Source organism: Pteropus alecto, unplaced genomic scaffold (assembly GCF_000325575.1).
Source record: "Pteropus alecto unplaced genomic scaffold, ASM32557v1 scaffold53, whole genome shotgun sequence".
Classification (NCBI taxonomy): Eukaryota; Metazoa; Chordata; class Mammalia; order Chiroptera; family Pteropodidae; genus Pteropus; species Pteropus alecto.
This window is the reverse complement of record NW_006434366.1, coordinates 1,115,253-1,136,212: the sequence shown is the minus strand read 5'-3', so window position 1 is coordinate 1,136,212 and position 20,960 is coordinate 1,115,253. Positions and strand designations below refer to the sequence as shown.

Here is a 20,960-nt window from a genome sequence, read left to right as displayed (position 1 = left end):
AGATTTTTTTATGCTACAGAATTTAAAGCTATGATTACTTTATAAAGGCAAAATTAAGCCATGCACTTTGGCATTCAAAACAGTTGAGTAAGTCGAACATCATTACTCAAAAATTCCCAAGTATATAAAAAGGCAGAACAGCATAGCTGTCACGAGCTAGAGCTCAAGCCCTGAAATCACATGGCCTGTGGTACGAGCCTCTCCTGCTCACCTGCTGTGTAACCTTTCAGCGCTCAGTTTCTAATCTGTTAAAAATAAGATGAGACCCTGAATTCATTCCAGTCCCTCAGCCCAGTCAGTTATTTTCCCCATCTTCAAATAAACTGTTTTCTTACTGCATTCAGGCCTGATGCCTCAGTGAGGACCTTCCCTACCTGATCTAGAATAGTCTCTATCCCGGTGACACTCTAAACCTTTACTTTAGTTTTCTTCAGAGCATTTATCACTGCCTGAAATTGTTATCTACCTCTGGCTTACATTTTTATTATCCATGGAGGCAGTGACTTCATAATATTCACTCCTATATCACTCAGTGCCTAGACCAGTGTCTGGAATACAGTGCTTAATATCTGGAGTGAATGGATTAAGACTACCTATTCATAGGATACTGTGAATATAACATGAGCAGTAAATGAACTAATGCCTGGCACAAAGCAAGCACTGTTTGCTCTTGATGTACCATTCTGATCGAAACGCTCCGTATGTTCAACCGTAATTTAATCAGCCAGTCCTTTAACACTGAGGAATTAGGCAGCTCCCAGTTTTTACTATTTTAAATAAGCTGCATCTTTACACATGCTATCCAACTCTCCCTCTTAAATTATGCCCTAATAGATGACTAGCAGGTCTAAGGATAGCAATCATTTGTGATAATTTTTTTTAAGAACCTCACCTCGGTGAGTGCATTTATAACCAGTGAAATCTGAATGAGCTCTTGGTTGTACCAAAGCCAATTTCCTGGTTTAGCTATCGTACGACAGTGGATGTTAACATTGCCAGGGGCTGGTGAAAGATACTCAAGACTTCCCTCTACATTTCTTTGCACCTTCCTGTGAATCTTTAATTTTTCAAAATAAAAAGTTAAAAATTCTTTTTTAATTGATCAAAAAAAAAAAAAAGCAAAAGGAACAAGAGAGACTTACTTCTTCTTTTGTGGCATTTTCAGGCACCCCACTTAATCGAATAAGCTTGCTTGGTTTCTCCTCACTTGTGCCAGTCCTATAATCTTGATCCTTGAATCCAAAATAAATTATTTTTAGAAATAAACATATGCTAATAAAAAATGAAAAGGAACATAAAACATAGGTACGCAGGATCAAAATGACTTGCATTACATAAAGATACAAAAAAAGTGTAATTTCCTATATTTTTCTGAGTTCCAAAATTTGAATTCAAGTCATCAGAATACAAATGTACTAAGAACAAGGCTCACTGAGAGAGAATTGAAATAGTAAAGCAGAATGTTAAGAGAAACATTGAACAGGACTTTTATAATTGGGGAGTGGGGAGGACATTCTCAAAACTATATTTTCTTTTTCTGAATGAGAAAACAGGAAAAAAGTATTAAACCAGATGTCATTTATCAAAGATGTCATCTATAAACAAATTCCAGAACAAAGTCAAAAAGTGTCACCTGACTATACTACTTGACAGCACAATTCAGAGAAATCTGCATTTTCCATATTCATAAGTCTCTGCTCAACTAATTTCCCTCCATTTCAAAAGTTTTAAAAAGGATTTAACTTTTGAGAAAAAGTCTCCTATAACTAAGTGACCCCACCTCCCAGTTATGCTTACTGTCTGCCATAATTATCAATAGTGCCCAATTTTACTCTTGAAAATGTCCTGATATGAACAATATATTATATGGTCACCGAGCTCTAACATTCTCAAGATCGTTCTTTGGTTAGCCATTGTCTTAGGATCACTGTCCAATATAACAGGAACCTGAGTAGAGATGGGTAAAATCTATTTTAAAATATTTTCATTGTCCAACTGCAAACACAACTCTTCTCACTTAGATTACATATATATTAGATTATATATTATATCTAGAAATTCAACATTTAAGTCAATTAAGTTAGCTGTAAGACGTATCTACCTGGGACATTAACATTCCCTCCTCATCCTCATGACCAGGGAAAGATTCCTAGGTATTCCCTAAATGAGTTTAAATAAGAAAATAAACCCAAAAGAGCCATAAGGCCTGACTATGCAAGAGCTGAAAGAATCAACACACAAAGATAGATGTTTCCAAACTAAATTACTCCAAGGCATTTAAATATATACAATAAAGCAATATATTGAAGAGACACACCTCAAAAATATAATCTGAGCTGAAGGCCCTTTAGATAGAGATATACATTCCATTCTTAAATACAAATTTAGCTTTTTAATGGTTGTATAAGGAGAGAGACCCAGGACTAATGGTCCTAGGCTCTATACTTTGTCCTTCAGAAAAGCCTTATGAAAAAGCAAAAGCAAAAAAGTAATCCACTTCATCGACATACCTGAAGGTCCTGTTGGACATCTCGGGAAGTTTTTCCCTCTGGAAAAGACTTGCTCTGGCCATAGCCAAATATCTGGCTTCCTGGCAGTCTGTGATCCACGTCACGGTACTCCATGCTTCTATAATCAGTGTCTTGCTGGCCAAGAAAGTCTAAACCACCTTCTTCTTTAAACAGATCAGAATCGGAACTCTGTTTTTCACCTCCGGAAAGCTGTGACTTGTCTTGATCTTGAAGTGGACTTTGGCTGTTCTGAAAGTTTGACGAAGACTCCTGCTCAAAGTCTACACCTTGTGTTTCTCCTTCTCTTGTTTCTGAATGCTCAAATTCTCCCTTCTGAATGCCAAAAGCAGGCCTTTCCGTTGCATGGTCATGTGTGGATTCTTCTCTCTTGCTCACATTCATACCAGAATGTTCTCTATCTTGTGTAGAGGGCTGAATGTAATCCAAGATGTCTGGATCCACAGAGGGCATCTCCCTATCCTTAAATTCCATACATGTTTCCACCTCTCTGCCCCTGAAGTCCTGATCAGTCCTGGACCGGTGTCTGCCTCTGAAATCTGAATGTGGTGTATCCCTGTCCCTAAAGTCTAGATCACTAGTACCTGAACCTCGGCCTCTAAAGTCCACCTGTGCTCCGTCTTTATCCCTGAAGTCCAAATCAGATACATCTCTATTCCTAAAATCAGAGCGAGACTGATCTCTCGTCCTGAAATCCAAGTCTGATAAATCTCTTCCCCTAAAATCTGCATGAGATCCATCCCGGCCTCGAAAATCTAAATCATAAGTGCCCCGGCCCCTGAAGTCAGATGGAGGAGCATCTCTACCCCTGAAGTCAACGGTGTGAGCATCCCTGTCTCTGTAGTTCATGTGGGATGTTTCTCTACCTCTGTAGTCCATAGAAGTACCGTCTCCACCCCTATAGTCCATAGGAGGTCCTTCTCTATCCCGAAAATCTCCAGAATGTATGTCCCTACCTCTGAAGTCCAACTGTGAGGAATCTCTGTTCTGGAAATCAGAAGATGAAAAATCCCCCCCCCTGAAATCATGTCCAGATCCCTCCCCTCCTCGATAGTCACCACGCGGTCCGTCTCTAGCTCCATAGCTGAAAGAATGTTCCTCTACATTTGCAAAGGGAGGCCCTGAATGCCCCTGGAAATCAAAGGGAAGTGAATCTCTGCCAGGAAAGTTGCCAGAGTGTCTCTCTTGAGCATGACTCTTAAGGGGAGGAGGAGGATAATCCCTGTTCCACCCGGGAGCAAACCTTTCTTCTTGGCTCCCACTGTAGAAACAAAGACAGTGTTATTCATATTGTCCAGAGAGTTTGAAATCTACACACCAGCATATTCTTCTCTAATCACAGCACATTCTTCTGTAAACATTTTTTTTTTTTTTTTGGCAGAGTTCTGTAACAAGGTCCTAGATCTGCAGAAAACAGCAAGGTTTTGCTATTTTAGGACGAAGTGGCGGAGTAAACTTTTATGCTCCCATTTCAGAACACGAGGCAAGTCAACACAAGGTTTTCAACATGACTGCTGCAGAAAAAGCTTTCACCCAGTCCTGCAACAGGGAAAATCCGCAACACCAGATAAGCTAGCAATGGTGACATGCTACAGAAATTTCCATTTCCTACAGCCAGGGAACTTAGAATTCCTAGATCAACATGATGATTCCTATACATCAGAAAAATCAATGCACTATAAATTTCTTACAATAAATTTCAGGAGGTGTCTTTCTCATTGCTGCATACAGGAGAAACATTTCAAAATATTTGATTACAGCTACAGCATGGGCATCAATCGGAATGAATGCAGGCCCAAAATGAAAAACACTCGTTATAAATCACCAGCTGAGCACCATCCCCAGCTGCATCTAAACCCCAGTTCTACAGCGGCTCTACCTAGAAGCATTCTCACCTGGGTCCTACTATTATAACTACCCAAGGCAGCATGAATCATGCCACAAAGCATGTGTAAGTTGACAAAGCCAAGCAACAGCATCCAGAAGTTTAATGCTAAAAGGGACCTAGGGAAAGCATTAGGCCTTCAAGCATTATTATCCCCAGGTCCCAAATGAAGAAGTTGATATTGTGGATTTCAGTGCCTCATGCTAACTATTTTTATGGTAATATGTTTAAAAATAAGCATAGTATTAAATTCATGTTCCCAGTTTATAGAACTCAAGCTATAAATGAGAACTGGCCCAACTTCCTCCCTTTGCCTAACCTCCAGGTCATTTTACATGTTTTGGCTTTGATAAATGATTAAGGAACTTAAATAGGCAATTAGGTACCCAGGATCTTGAGCTTGAGGGGAAGAGAAGAGAGTGAAAAAGGAAAACAAATAATCTGAAGGATTATCTGCTATTCAGCAGTAAAACAAAAATATTAAGAGATCGAATCCAACTAAGTTCTCTTCTCCCAGAATATATAGGTTCTATTATATAACCCTTCTAATCTCAGACTATACCATTACACTAGGAAGATTCAAAAGACAACTGATTTTAGGTCACTCAGTTCAAGAGAAACCCTTTCTTAAAGTAACAGGAAGTTAACTGTAACCTAAACTTTAGAATGACGCACATTAAATGGATTTTAGGAACATGACAACTTCCATTAGCTCCCATTAACATTAGTTATGTCTATGCGGTTCATTACAAGAAAATGAGTTTAAATGTTCTTCATAAGTAATACAATTTAACCCTAAAATTAAGACACTACCACTAACTCTAGTGTCTCCCATATTTAAAATCATTCGAATCCCAATAGTTAGCTAGTAGGAAGACTTAAGCCTCAGCAGACACTCGGGGGACGAGTGCTGAGTCACCTAAATCTGCCTGTTTTCTGACCAGTATACATCCAACACCGACTGTGAATATTGTGCTAAGGGTTATCTTACCCTCTTAAGTTGAGGAGATCACAGAGATCTAGAATAACCTACTGTACTAGGGTTCTCACAACTGTATTTTACGCAGACTAGTAAAGTAACAGTTCTATTAATATAAAATAACAGTGGCTATGAAAATAATTTTTAACCGAATAAAAAAATTTTAAGAAAAGTTGTTAAAATCAAATATAAAATCATTTTCCTGCAAGATACCTTTTTTTAACTTAAATTTTTTTTAGGTGAGGCAACCCTTGGTTGACCTCAGAGATTAAAAGGACCTTGTCAGCTTACAATTCCTTACTTTTTTATTTTTTACACCTACAGCACCTGGTCTTCCTACGTGGTCTCCCATCCAAGTACTAACCAGGCCCAACCCTGCTTAGCTTCCAAGATCTGACGGGACTGGGCTTGTTCAGGGTGGCATGGCTATAGACACAAAATACCTTTTTTGTAATCTACATTAGTCCTCCAAAAAGTTATGCTCTATAAGCTATGTTTCCCTTCTAGTCAAAGATCTTAAAAAATAACATGTAATGACTTATAGTTAAACAAAATTGAGGTGGAGAAATATAATTTTAAATAACTGGTCAAAAAAATGTTCTAAAAAGATTTTTTAAATTAAGGAATAGAGCGAAAGCTACCTACTGTTTCTGAAGGCTTACCTAAACGATCTAAGTAGGTTAATTCTATAAGAAGCAGGCTCAGTTACAAAATAATCAGATTATAATCTAAATATTTAAAAATGTGAAGTACAAGCCCACTGATCTAGACTTGAGATTGGCAAACTTTTTCCATAAAAAGCCAGATAGTAATTACATTAGGTTTTGCAGTGTCTGTCACAATCATTCAACTCTGCCACTCACTGTAGCATGAAAGCAACCATAGACAATTTGTAAATGAGTGATCACGGCTATGTTCCAATAAAACAAAAACAAGCTGAGCACTGTAGTTTGCTGACCACTGACCCAGACCCTAATATTTTGAAGGGAAAAACATACCTAGTATCACCACCACTGCTTTATTTTAAAGATCACTGAGCAGAAAGTAAAGAACCCTATCAATTAGTATTTAGGAAACACTAGCTTTACTAAATACATATGGAGTTTTAAAACTCAGTTCTCTACCTAAATTTTTAATTGGACCCCAACCTTCAGAACAATGAATGGAACATCTGTTGAATTTGCACAATAAAATCTTGCATACCGTCAATCCAAAAGAAAATTTATTAGTAACAGAAGTTTCAACTGGAGCATTAATCGTCTCTTTAAAGGTAAGATTTCTTTGCCATATATCAAGTAAAACCATTCCTATAGCATTTTATTAATTGTAAACACAATGCAAAAGTTTTAAAATACTATCATCGGTGTTTATTATATTAGTTATAAAAAAATAAACTCCCTATAAATCTAAAATATAATCCATTTACAATTGAATGGTACCACCTTCTCCACTTATCTTTGTACCCAGTAACCCCTAAAACTGAAATGTAGCTTAGAAAATAGCATCAAGTAATTTTTCTTTTTCAGAACTATTCCTAGTAGCTGAAAGACAATGTGTCACTGGCAAGACACACCCACCTCTGGATTCTAGACATAAATTCATGAATTTAATGAAACTTTTATGTACATTTATGCTAGCTTTCTTTATTAGTCAAGTATGTATTACTTTGCTAAAAGAGATTAAATAAATAATCTCTTTATTTGGGAGATATTTTTTAATGTTTAAAAAAATACTAAAACACCGAACACTTGGCATTTTGGGTATTTAGTCTCAGAATCACTTAAGAAATTACTATAAATTTTAAAAATAGTTTCTATTTTTAATATACCAGGGCTATTTCTATAGAAAGAAAATAGCCCCCTTTATGGTAGACCAAAAAATGTTACATCTTTATCATTAAAATATCGACAAATTCAATATTCAAATTTCAAGACTTACCGAAAAGGTCCTGTTCTGTTAGCAGATCGAGAATCCCCCCACATCTCTATATCACGAGGGCCTAATAAGTAGATCCTTTTGCTACAAAACTCTGGTTATAGCAGTATCTGCACAAAACAAACCACAAAAATTAGGACATTAGAACATTAAGACTCAACTAATTTCCTCCTGCTTGGCTTCTGAGGGACCACATCAACAGGGATATTTTTGGAAGTCACTTTTAAACATTTACATATGAATTTATAACAAGAAAAATATATTTTAAATCAAAAATGTGTACTGAGGCACCATAAACTTCTCAGTGTACTAAGTATGCTTCACATTTACTAAATATTTGCTAATTTTTCCAGCAGCCATTCCATCTTCCTTTTTGGAAACAGCTGCATCTTAGTATTAACACAATTTTTGGTCCATGTGGCTGACACTATACCATCCAGCCTGGCCAACCAGAATCATCTGTTACCCTCACCACAGTGATGCTTTGATGATGAGCATATATCTCAAGTCAAGCTGAGAAGTCAATTGCAAGAACTTTGCTGCAGCTACTAAAAAAGAAGCAAACTTTCGTGACCTTGGGTTTGCCAATGGTTTAATATGACACCAAAAGCACAAGGAACAAAAGAAAAAACAAAATACACTTCATCTCTATCTAAAAAACTTTTATGCATCAAAGTACACTATCAAGAAAGTGAAAAAATCTGCAGGTCAGCAAAATGGCAGACTAGGAAGTTCCAAAGTCTATTTCCTCCACAGAAACATCAAAAAACAAGCTTTGAACTTGTTTGAACCAACTTTGTTGGAGCTTTAGAAAACAGTCAAAGATTTACAACAACCAAGTAAATGCTCAGTCAAGAAAAAAAATCTTCAAAATAATATGAGAGTTTTGTGGTGTTACTACTCATCCCTGCCCCACCCCTAACATGGCAATGGTTTTGGTCTTGGAGCAGTGGCAGCCCAGTTCCCAGCTACTTCCCACAAATCAGAGGGAAACTTTATTTGCAAAGTATTGTGTACACCTGTTCTAACCTGTCTGGGGGATTTTTGAAGGACTGATGCAAGGTGCTTGCCTCTGTTTCACCTACCTCAGATCTCCGGGGGTGGGGTAGGGGAGGGAAGGCAGCAGGTATTCCTAATAAAAGCTGCAAAGCAGACTATAGACTCACATATATGGAGAGAAGTTGGGAAATTGGGACACCCCAAAGCAACACATATATGGGAGAATTAAGAAAGCCACACACATACTCAGGCAAGATACATGATCAGACAAGACCTGCGAAGACAAGCTTTCACCTTGGGCTGATCCACAGGCTCAGAGCAGGCCTAGCTAAGAGTGTTGAAGAAGTACCTCAACACAGAACCAATCTGCAGAGGGTTTTGTTTCCTGCTTTTCTTTTTTTTTTCTATCTGTTGGTATGTTTTTTTGTTTGTTTTGATTTGTTGAGCTCCTGACATTCAAGGAAATCTTGGTTGAAATGTTAAGCAAACAAGAGCTAAATAAAACACACACATACATCAGTGATTACACATGACAAAGAATAATCCTTGCAAAAACCGTTTAGAAACAATCTCAGAACAGACTACTACAGCCTTCAACAATTCAAAATAACAAAACAAACAAAGCAAACAAACAAACAAAAAAACAGCACACCCCAAGACAGGGGCGAATCTGATTTCCAGAGTTAGAGCATTATAATAGTCAAATGCCCAATTTTCAACAACAAAAAATTCACAGAGCATACAAAGAGACAGGAAAACATGGCCCATTCAAAGAAACAAATCAACAGAAACCATCCCTAAGTAAACCCAAATATCAGACTTAATAGACACAAGCTTCATAATAACTGTCTTAAATATGCTTAAGAACTAAATGATAATACAGACAAAGAACTAAAGGAAAAATCAGGAAAACAATGCATAAACAAAATGAGAATATCAACAAAGAGACAGGAATTTATAGAGAAACCAAACAAAAACTTTGCAGCTGAAAAGTAGAATAATTGAAATGAAAAATTCACTAGAGGGGTTCAACAGCAAGCTGAGCAGGCAGAAGAAAGCATCAGCAAACATAAAGACAGGAAAATTGAAATTCTATCCTGAGCAGAAAGAAAAAATGAACAAAGGTGAACAAAACCTAAGGGGCCTGAAGAGACCATTAAGTGGACCAAAATATGATTATGCAAGTCTCAGAAGAGAGAAAGGGGTAGAAAGACTATTTGAAGAAATAATGGCCCCCAAGATCCCTAAGTTTGATGAAAGACATGAATCTACAAATACATGAAGCTAAATGAAGTATGAGTAGAATAAACTCCCACCAAGACACATTATGATCCAACTGTCAAAAAAACAAAGAATCTTAAAAGCAGCAGGAGAGAAGAGACTTGTAATGTACAAGAGATCCTCAATAAAGTTATAAGCCAATTTCTCATCAGAAACGTTGGAAGCCAGAAGGCAGTGAATGATATATTAAATGTTGCAGGGGAAATAAACTATCAATAAAGAATTCTATGTCAACTATAACTGGAAAATAAAATTTCAAAAATTTTTTTAGCTGATAAAACGCTCCTTCAAAAATGAGGATGAAATTAAGACAGATAAGCAAAAGCTGAGAAAATCTGTTTCTACAAATGGGCCTTGCAAGAAATGCTAAAATGAGTTCTTCAGGCTAAAATGAAGCTAAAGAGTAACTTGAAGCCTTATGAAAAAATTAAGATCTGTCAAAGATAAACACAAGTGCTCTTTTGAAAACTAGTACTATTTTAACTTTAGCTTACAGTTCCACTTTTTATTTTCTACATGATTTAAAAGATAAATGCATAAGAAAACAATTACCAATGGGAACACAATTTATAAAAATGTTATCTATGACATCAATAACAGAAAGAGGGACGGAGCCATATAAACAGTTTTTGTATGCTATTGAACTTAAGCTGGTATAAACTCAAATTAAGTTGTTACGACTACAGGATATAAAATGTAATTCTCATGATAACCACAAGAAAAATATCTATAAAATATACACATAAGAAAATGAGAATGAAAAATATCTATAAAATATACACATAAGAAAATGAGAATGAAATCAAAACATTTCACAAAAACATTAAAAACAAAAAAAACTAAAAACTAAAGAAAGCAATAATGAAAGGACAAAAAAAGGCTATAAGGCATATAGAAAACAAATAGCGAAATGGCATAAGTCCCTCCTGATCAGTAATTACTTTAAATGTAGATGGTTTAAACCAAAAGACAAATCTAGCAGAATAGATTAAAAAACATGATCCAACTATATGCTGTATAAAAGAGACTCGCTCTAGATCCAAAGTCACAAATAGGTTGAAAACGACGTATGGAAAAAGATATTCCACGCAAATAACCAAATGAGGGCTGGGTTGGCTATACTAATATCACACAAAAAAGACCTCTAAGTCTAAGAAGGTACAAAAGGCACAGGACATTATATATTAATTAAAAGGTTCAAAAAATGTGATAAAACATTATGCACCTAATAACAGAACTCCAAAATATATGAAGCAAAAATTGAAAGAACTGAAAGGATAATAAATACATCTATAATAACAGTAGGAAACTTCAAACTCCACTTTCAATCATGAATGGATTGGCCAGACAGAATATAGTAAGGAAATAGAGAACTTAACATGATAAACCAACTGAACTCAATTAACATATTCAGAACATTCCACCCAATAACAGCAAATATCACATCTTCCCAAGTACACATGGAATATTCTCCAGGATGGACCATTTGTTAGGCTACAAATAGGTCTCAATAGATTTTAAAAGATAAAAACCATACAGAGTATCTTCTCTGACCAAAATGGGAAGAAGTTAAGAAATAACATAAGGAAAACTACAAAATTCACAAAATTTTAAGCGCACATACCTCTGACCAGTTCCTCTTCTAGGAATTCATTCTCTAGAAATTTACAGTGTGTGGTGACATGTTTACAAAGGCACATAGTGCAGCACTGTTTGTACTAACGAAAGATTATAAAATCTAAATGTACATCAATACAGTATATTTGTACTACTGAAATACTACACTATTCCAAAAAATAAGCTATGTAAATTGATATAAGCTATTACATATTAAATTTAAAAATAAGTGCAAAACAGCAATCTTGAGAAAAAACAAAGTTGGAAGTATCACACTACCGGATATCAAACTATACCACAATGCTATAATAATCAAAAGAGCATGGTACTGGCATAAAAAGCAGACAAATAGATCAATAAAACAGAATAGAGAGCCCAGAACTAAACCATGTCTACATAGTCAATTAATCTATGACAAAGAAGGCAAGAATATACATAGGGTACAGACAGTCTCTTCAAAAAATGGTGTTGGGAAAACCGGACAGATATATGCAAAAAAGTGAAACCAGACCACTTTCTTATACAAGAATAAACTCAAAATAGTTAAAGACTTAAGTATAAACCCAAAACCATAAAACTCCTAGAAGAAAACATAGGCGGTAAACTCTCTGTCATTGCTCTTAGTAATTTTTTTTTTTTTTTTGGATGTTTCTTGGGCAGGAAAAATAAAAGAAAAAATAAACATAATGGGATTACATCAAACTAAAAAGATTTGTGCAGCGAAGGAAACCAACAAAATGAAAGATAACATCAATAAAGAGAAGATATTCACCAATGATGCATCTGATAAGGAGTTAATATCTGAAATATATAAGGAACTTATACAACTTACACACACAAAAAAAATCTGATTAAAAAATAAGCAGAGAACCTGAATATACATTTCTCCAAAGAGGACATAGAAATGGCCAGCAGACAAATGAAAAGATGCTCAACATCTCTAACCATCAGAGACAACATGCAAATTAAAACCATAATGAGATATCAGCTCACAACTGTCAGAATGGTCATCATCAATAAATCAACAAACAAGTACTGATAAGGATATATAGAAAAGGGAAGCCTCATGCACTGTTGGTGGGATTATAAATCAGTTCTGCCACTATGAAAAAAGTTTGGGGGTTCCTCAAAAAAAAATTAAAACTAGAACTACCTTATGATCCAGCAATTGCACTTCTGGGTGTTTACCCGAAGAAATCCAAAATACCAATTTGAAAAGACATATGCATCCCCATGTTCACTGCAGCATTATTTACAATAGCCGAGATATGGAAGCAATCTAAGTGCCCATCAATAGACAATTGGATAAAGAAGATATTGTACATATACACACTGGAATGTTACTCAGTCATAAAAAAGAATGAAATCTTACCATTTGGAACAATATAGATGGACCTAGGGTATTATGCTAAGTGAAATAAGTCAGATAGAGAAAGAAATATCATATGATTTCACTTATATGTGGAGTCTAAAAAACAAAATAAACAAAGATAAACAAAACAGAAACAGACTCATAGATACAGAGAACAATCTGATGGTTGCCAGATGGGAGGAGGGCTGAGGGGCTGGGTGAAAATGGCGAAGGGATTAAGAAGTACAAATTGGCAGTTACAAAATAGTCACGGGGATGTAAAGTACAGCATAGGGAATAAAGCCAATGATATTTTAAAAACTATGTATGGTGCCGGGTGGGTACTAGACTTATGAGAGGGGGGTCACTTCATAAGTTATATAAATGTCTAACCACTGTGCTGTACACCTGAAACTAATATAATATTAAATGTCGACTGTAATTGAAAAATAAAAATATGTGCAAAATGCTATTTGTAATATGGTATCATCTGTGCAAAATAAAAAAGAACAACAAGGTTAGAGGACTCAACTCACACTTCTCAATTTTAAAATTTATTACAAAGCTACAGTAATCAAGACGGTGTGGGACTAACATAAACATATAGGTTGATGGAAGAGAATTGAGAGTCCTGAAACCTCACGTTTAAGATCAAGTGTTTTAGACATGAGTGGCAAGACAATTCAATAAAGAAAGGACAACTGGATGTCTCCACGCGAAAAGAATGAAGTTGGATGCCTAACTCACACCATGTATAAAAATTAAGTCAAAATGAATCAAAGACCTAAATATCTAAAAGGTTAAAACTATAAAATTCTCAAGAAGAAAATAGGCATAAATCTTCATGACTTTGGACTAGGAAATGGTTTCTTAGGTAAGATAGATACCAGAAGCTCAACAACAAAAAGAAAAATAGATAAATTGGATATCATCAAAATGTAAAACTTTTGTGCTTTAAAGGAAATCAAGAAAGTGAAAAGAAAGCCCACAGAATTGGAGAAAACTGTACAAATGACATATTTGATGAGACTTGGATCTAGAATATATAAAGAACTATTTTATAATTCTAACAAAGACAATACAATATTTTAAATAGGCAAAGGCTATCAAGAGGCATCTCTCCAAAGATGATACACCAATGGCCAATAAACACAAGAAAAATGCTCAACATTACCCATAAGGGAAATGCACATCAAAACCACAGCGAGATATCTGAAGTTGCCAAATATGTGGAGATACTGGCACACTCGTACACTGCTGGAGAGAATAGGACAACAGGTTTGTCAACCCACCTAGCAGTGGTTCCCTCCAAAGTTTTCCTTAGGTTAGCTGGAGTTCCTACAGACATGCAGTATAATCCAGCAAAACAAATTATTTAGGAGCCTTGGGGCCAAAATGATCTCAAACTATTCTCAAATTTTAAATGGGTAAAACCTCTGAGTTGCTGACATGGAGCCAGGGTCACTTTTAGTAAGCAGAACTGGCACTGTGGGATGAACTGAATGCCAGGCTAAGGCTTTAAATGCTGAAGCTGATTAGACTCCAGTAAAGATATTAGTTGATATACACAGCAAGACAGGAGTCAAAAAAGTAAAGAGTCTGTTATCACCTAACCATGAAAATAAATGGCACTAAAACATCAATTCCATACACGAGTGTGGCTGGCAATGAACATGAAAGTAGGAATGGAAAGGGCCTGCCACCTCAACTGCCCAGATCCCACTCCACACTGATGCTACACAGCAGTGAGTAGAAGGGCCCCGACGTTGAGTTCTCAAGATGAGGATGTGAGGCTGGGTAAAGCTGCTGCAGGTGCAGATCTGGTGGTGGTAGTAAGCAAATGAGAGTTTTGAAGATTAAAGTGAAAGATGGTTCCACATGAATAGCAGCTAACAGGGGTCAACTGGTCCTGAAAGATGGCAAGCATCACATTAAGCTATAGGCTATACTCCCAGCAACGCCCTTCTATCAATTCCTTTACATTTCAGCTTTCAATCGCACTTCCCCAGAACCCAAAGACTTTGGTTTCCTGGAAGCTAACCAGTGGATTTGAAAATAAAGCCTCTCCATTTGCAAGTCTGTACCCTTTAAGACTGGAACTGTAATGGTAGCTGACTATTTCCGAATCCCCTCCACCTTTCATTCCTGATTAGTAAAACCAATCTTGGCAAATGCTTTCGCTCTGGTCTATTTTGCACAGGTCTAAGAATTTCAACTCTAGCTGCATAATAACAATACTCAGAGCTAAAAACTTTTTAATCATGACTTCAGTTCCAAAAGCCAACAAAGCAGAACCAGGGGACGGGGGGACCTACTCTATTAGTTATAGCTGCGGTATGCAGCCACTTCATCTTGCTTTAAACATTCATTTTCCCCAAAGTAAATGCTTTCGGCCCCAGAAGACACTCAGCTAAAAGCATCAAGGGGGCGCTGTTGGTTTGAATACCTACCCAACTAAGCTCCAACTATGAGCTTTTAAACAGTAGCAACTTTAATATGCAATATAGGAACTGGAATTACTGGCTGCTCACAGCACTCTCGTTCCCACCAAAAAATTCCCATTAAAAGATATTAAGTGTATTCACTGCCGTTACAAGGCCTCAGAAGAGTCCTCCTCAGAGCTGGAGTGGGAATTTGCACACCTGCTGCATTCCCTGGATGTGGCAGCAGTTTCTCAGGCTCCCTCTCCACAACCATATCCTGATTCCCCGTTGGCACTTGCTTTGCCTACCATCATAGCACACACGAAATTAAAAATCAATCAGAAATAAATGCACAAGCTAAATGACAAAGCTTCTAAAAGAAAACAGGAGAAAATCTTTCTGAGCTTGGTGTCAGCAAACACTCCTATAAAGGATCCAGAAAGTATTAATCACAAAAGAAAAAGATTAAAATTAAAACCTGTTCTTCAAAAGACAATGTTTAAAACTGAGTAGGCAAACTATAGAATGGAAAATAAATATTTGCAACACATATCTGACAAGTGCTCACTATTATTAATCATAAAGAAGATTAAAACCACAATGAAGTAACAGTATGCCCCACTAGAACTGCTAAAATTAACAAGACTCATCAAATCAAACAGACACAAATTTCCAGCAATCAGAACTCTCGTAAACCACTAGAAAGAATGCAAAATGGTACAACCATTTTAGAAACTGGTCTGACAAACATCACCCTAGGACCCAGCAATTTCACTTCGAAGTATCTACCTGAGGTAAATGAAACAAAAGACTTGTAAGAATACATCTGCAAAAGCTTTATTCATAAATTTTGTTTCATTTACTGTTTGTTTTTTTAGGTGAGGCAACCCTTGTTGACCTCACAGATTGCAAGGACCTTGTCAGCTTACAATTCCTTATTTTTTATTGTTTACGCCAACAGCACCTGGTCTTCCTAGGTGGTCTCTCATCCAAGTACTAACCATGCTCGACTCTGCTTAGCTTCCAAGATCAGACCAGGATCAGCACAATAGCTTTTTTAAATGGAAACAACCCAAATATCCTTCAGTAGGAGCTGAGATAAACACTGGTGTCCTGAAGGGTTTTCCTCCCTGGGGTAGTGTACTTTGACGAGATTTCAAATGCAACGGTGCCTTTTGGGTCAAGTGAAACAGAGGTTATAAGAAAGGGGAGATGGATAAGGAGAATCAGTAAGACCCATTCTTTTTTTAAATTACGTTTTTTTAAAAATTGTGGTAAAATATACATCATACAAAATTTACTATTTACCCTTTTCAGGTGTATAGTTCAGTGGCATTAAGTACATTCACATTGCTGTGCTACTATCATCTCCACCCACCTACAGAACGTTTTTCATCTTGCAAAACTGAAACTCTGTATTCATTCCCCTCTTTACCTAGCCATTGGCAACCACCATTCTACTTTGTCTCTATGATTCTGACCCTAAGTACCTGAAAATACTAGCAAAATCATGCAATATTTGTCTTTCCGTGACTGGCTTATTTAGCTTAGCATACTGTCTTCAAGGTTCATCCATAATGCAGCATCTATTAGAATTTCATTCTTTTTTTAACCCATTTCCCATTTAGGAAAAAAAGTGCAGCTCGCTGCCCGCATTAAATTAATTTTACATAAATACACTCTTTGAGGCTGAAGCAAATCTGACTGGTTTTCAATGTGAAAATAAAATACAAAAACTGTATTTTTTGGAGTTATTTCTAAATAGAACTTGCCTCTAATCAACGTAACAGAAACATATATGATGATCAGTATTTAATAATTTTTTTTTTTTTTTTAAATTTCAAAGCACAGACCACCACAAAGCGGAACGTCACGTTCCACACAAAAATACTGCAGTCCTCTCCGGACCTTCTCGCCATCCTTGTCGTTGTGCGAGCGGCATCCTTCGCAGCAACCAGCTAGACTGTTTCTGGTGTTGGTGGTATGCTCTTGGAGAAATTCTTCCAGACAGGCGAAGAGGTGTGATGTCATCAGAGCACGGATGACCTCGAAGACGTTGCTGCCCTGGTTTGTGATACTTTTCCAGAATTCTTTCAATTAACGTCAGTCTGAAGTTTATGTGGCTGGTTGTGTGCTCAGGATTGTCCTTCTTGAAAAGGAGTGGAGGAGCTCGGCACTGCAATGTTTAGAAGGTGGCGAAAGAATTTCTTTTACCAAAACTTGTGCCTTTTGTGCTCAGTTGGATAAGTGAGCATCTGATCAGTCTAGTCCACTGCTCCCATATTCTCGTTATAATCCACAATGACACATGGCTTCTTAGTTTTCTTTCCATTTCTGATGTCTACAATCACAGTATCATTGTGGAATGCTGATGACATTGTCATCTCCTTCTCGTCACACCACTTCAGTGCCATAAATTCACGAAAGAATCTGGCTGGAGTCGTCCCCTTTGCAATCTTTTTTTTTAGATCGTTTGGGATCTGTTTTCTGTTTAAATGAGCTGTCCCAACTGCACAAGTCCCGTTTTGATGTAATTCCTGGAAAAGCATAGGTGATGTCTGGCAAACTTTGTGTGTGAGATTACAACTGTAATCCGCAGGTTATCTAAAGGTAAACGATACAGCCTCAAGTAATGCTGCTAAGTATTCTCAGGGAAAACGGGAATGGATTAAGGCTGAATAACATTCCACTGTGTTTATATACCACCTTTTGTTTATCCATTCATCCAAATGATGAACACCTGGATTACTTCTATCTTTTAGCTACTGAGATTAATGAACATGGATGGACAAATATCTCTGAGACCCTCCTTTCAATTATTTTAGATATATACCCAGAAGTGGAATTGCTGGATCATACGGAAAGTCTATTTTTAATTTTTCAAGAACCACCATATTGTCTTCCACAGCAGCTACACAATTCTATATTCCCACCAATAGTACACAAGATTCTGTTACAGACTTAACCGTGCCAAGCCCTATCCCCTGCCCCAATCCATACGCTGAAGCCCTAGCCCCCAATGTGATTATATTTAGAGGAAGGACCTTTAAGAAGATAATAAAGGTTAAAAAGGGTTGTAAGGATGAGTCTCTACTACAACAGGACTGGTATCAAAGGAATTCATGCAAAGAGAAAAGGCTAAGCTAAGGAGAAAGGCCTTGCCAAAAACCAGCTCTGCTAGCCCCTTGATCTGGAGTTCAACCCCCAGACTGTGAGAAAATAAACTTTTTTTGTTTCAAGTCAGTGTGTGGTATTTTGTTATGCAGCTCTAGTAGAATAATTTAAGTTTTAAGTTTCAATTTCTCCACATCCTCACCAACCTGTTTTGTTTGCTTATTTGTCTTGGATACATAGCTATCCTATAGAAGTAAGAAATGGCATTTTATTGTGGTTTTCATTTGCATTTCCCTAATCATTGATGATACTGAATATCTTTCCATGTGCTTTTTAGCCACTTGTATATCCTTCCTGGGAAAAATGTCTATTCAAGTCTCCTATTTTTTATTCAGATTTTATTGTTGTTGAGTTTAGGAGTTTTCTATATATTCTGGATATTAAGCCTTTATCAGACATATAATTTGCAAATATTTTCTTCCATTCTGTGAGTTGCCTTTTTAGTGTTCTTTGATGAAGAAAAGGTTTTAATTTTAATGAAATCTATTTTTCTAACTGTGCTTTTGTTGTTATTCAAGAGAAAAGGTTTTAATTTTAATGAAATCTATTTTTCTAACTGTGCTTTTGTTGTTGTTCAAGAGATCACCACCAAATCCAATGCATGAAGCTTTCCCATTTTCTTCTAAAAGTTTAATAGTTTTAGCTCTTACATTTAGGAGCAAGATCCATTCTTAAAAAACTCGGTTATGTTGTTTTACATATTAATTCCTTTAAAAATTTACATGCCCACATTCTCTCTGGAATGTTTTTGTGTACCTCCGTATTGAAGACTGTAGCTTGAAGAACCTACCCTTTCACCTTGCTCTATCACTTAATTTTTTTTGCCTATATTACCACTCTGTTGACTGCTTCCTTTTTGTTTGTAAATATACTGAAGTCTCTCTCATGTGACACACACAACAAAATCTTTAAATATTAGTTGAATAATTAAATGAATGTCTGCCAAATACTGCTTATCCTCCAGGGCTCTATACTGTTCCCCAGCACTGTTCCTGGTCCACGTGTCATCCCCAGGTGCTATGCACTCAATGTCTGTGTCCTTCTAAAATTCATATGTTGAAACCCTAATCCCAAGAGTGATGGTATTTGGAGGTGGGGCTTTGGGGAGATAATTAGGTCATGAAAGTGGGGCCCTCATGAATGGGATTAGTGTCCTTATAAGAGACCAAAGAGAAATGATCTCTCTACCACGTGACCATACAGCAAGAAGGGAGCTGTTCGCAAACCAAGAGGATCCTCACCAGGAACCAAATCGGCCAGAACCTTGACCTTGACCCTACCTCCAGAATTGTCAGAAATAAATTTCAACTTTTTAAGCTGCCAAGCTGACTCTGGGCAATCTCATCCATTCCCAATTCAACCACATCTACCATCTCTATGATAATTTCCACTTCTCCATCTCCTGCCTAGATGTCTGTAAAGTCCAAATGCCTGCCAGAAATTGTCACTTGGCTATCCCAGAGGAATCTCAAACTTGCATACTAATTTGTATTTTGACTTTATTACTACAAGGAAACATTTTAATACTTCATTAGAGCTGCTTTTTTTATGAACGGAAATTCCCCAGGTTTTAAATATTCTTTCTTATGTCCTGGTCCCTTATATCAGCAAATTAGTCAGGTCGCTAATTTAAGAGTGAGCTCTATAAGGCAGTACAGGGCTAAGAGTACACTCTTAGGACATACTCTGCTTGAGTTCAGAGCTAGACTCCTCGGAAGCAAATCTTGGCTCTGCCACACTGGACCTTAAGCAACTTATTTAACTTATTGCCTCGGTTTACTAATCTGTAAAATGAGGATAAAGATAATATGTACTTCATAGAGTTATAGGATAAAATAACAATGTAAATTCGATAGGACAGTGCCTGATAAATAAATACTCAGTAAATGTTACCTATTACTATTTAAAGGGTTTAATTTAAAAATTTTTTGGGATTTGGAATGCATTCCCATTGATGCAGTCTGATTTGGCTAAATGACTGATGTTAAATTTGATTCGCCAATTACATTATATGACAGACATTTTTCATAAATTAAGTCTGCAGCTCCAAGGTTTTGACAAATATATATTCAAAGCATGTATGCAACATATACCAGAAAACATATCCTTTGCAGCTATTTATTATAGAAATGTTAAAATGCTACCTTAGAAATGTGCAAAGTAGTAAATAAGTTTTTCAAAATTTTAGCGGGAAAATTTTTAATTCTTTTAGGTGGCCCAAGGTAAAAGAGTTTCAAGACCACAGGACTATTGCCTGTGTTTTAAGACTGCCTGGGTATGATTACCATAAAGAGTAAATTAGATCATGCATAAGAAGCAATTACATTCATAGAAACTTTATTCATAATAGCCAAAAACTGGAAACAATCCAAATGTCCATCAACAGGCAGCTGAATAAAAATGTGAGATATCCATAAAAAAGAATGTAACAACACAGATGAACTTCAAAAAACATTTCAAGTGAAAGAAGACAGACACAAAAGACTGGTAACTGTGTAATTCCAATTATAGGAAATTTCTAGAAAACAAAACTACAATGACACAAAACAGATCAGTGGATGCTAGGACTTGCAGTTGAAGTGGGAACTGGGGATAAAAACAAACAGGAACTAGGTAACCTTTTTATGCATTTAGTTATTTATTTAACTAGCTGGCTAGTTAGTTATTGTGCTTAGCTAACATTTCAAAGCACTGTCGTGCCATCCCGTTATTTTTTTAATTTTATTAAATTTATTGGAGTGATTTTGGTTAATAAAATTATACAGGTTTCAAATGTACAATTCAATAA

General features: G+C 36.4%; 1 protein-coding gene and 1 non-coding gene across 5 annotated transcripts in view; both read right to left on the bottom strand.

Moving 5' to 3' along the window:
• The window catches only part of RBM6 (RNA binding motif protein 6), a 91,942-nt gene that overhangs the window by 63,565 nt on the left and 7,417 nt on the right, over positions 1-20,960 (bottom strand). For 3 of the 4 annotated variants that reach the window (XM_006909116.3, XM_025044810.1, XM_006909117.3), the window contains 3 exons: positions 7,331-7,437; positions 2,511-3,789; positions 1,143-1,232 (listed from right to left, as the gene is read on the bottom strand). In XM_006909116.3, the coding sequence (XP_006909178.1) occupies positions 1,143-1,232; positions 2,511-3,789; positions 7,331-7,374 (1,413 nt within the window). In that variant the 5' untranslated portion in view covers positions 7,375-7,437. The remainder of the gene's footprint in view (positions 1-1,142; positions 1,233-2,510; positions 3,790-7,330; positions 7,438-20,960) is intronic. The other variant, XM_025044811.1, reaches the window with a different exon arrangement.
• LOC112477561 lies at positions 5,708-5,826 on the bottom strand. Its single transcript, XR_003045506.1, has one exon. It is a non-coding gene; the product is annotated as a 5S ribosomal RNA (ribosomal RNA).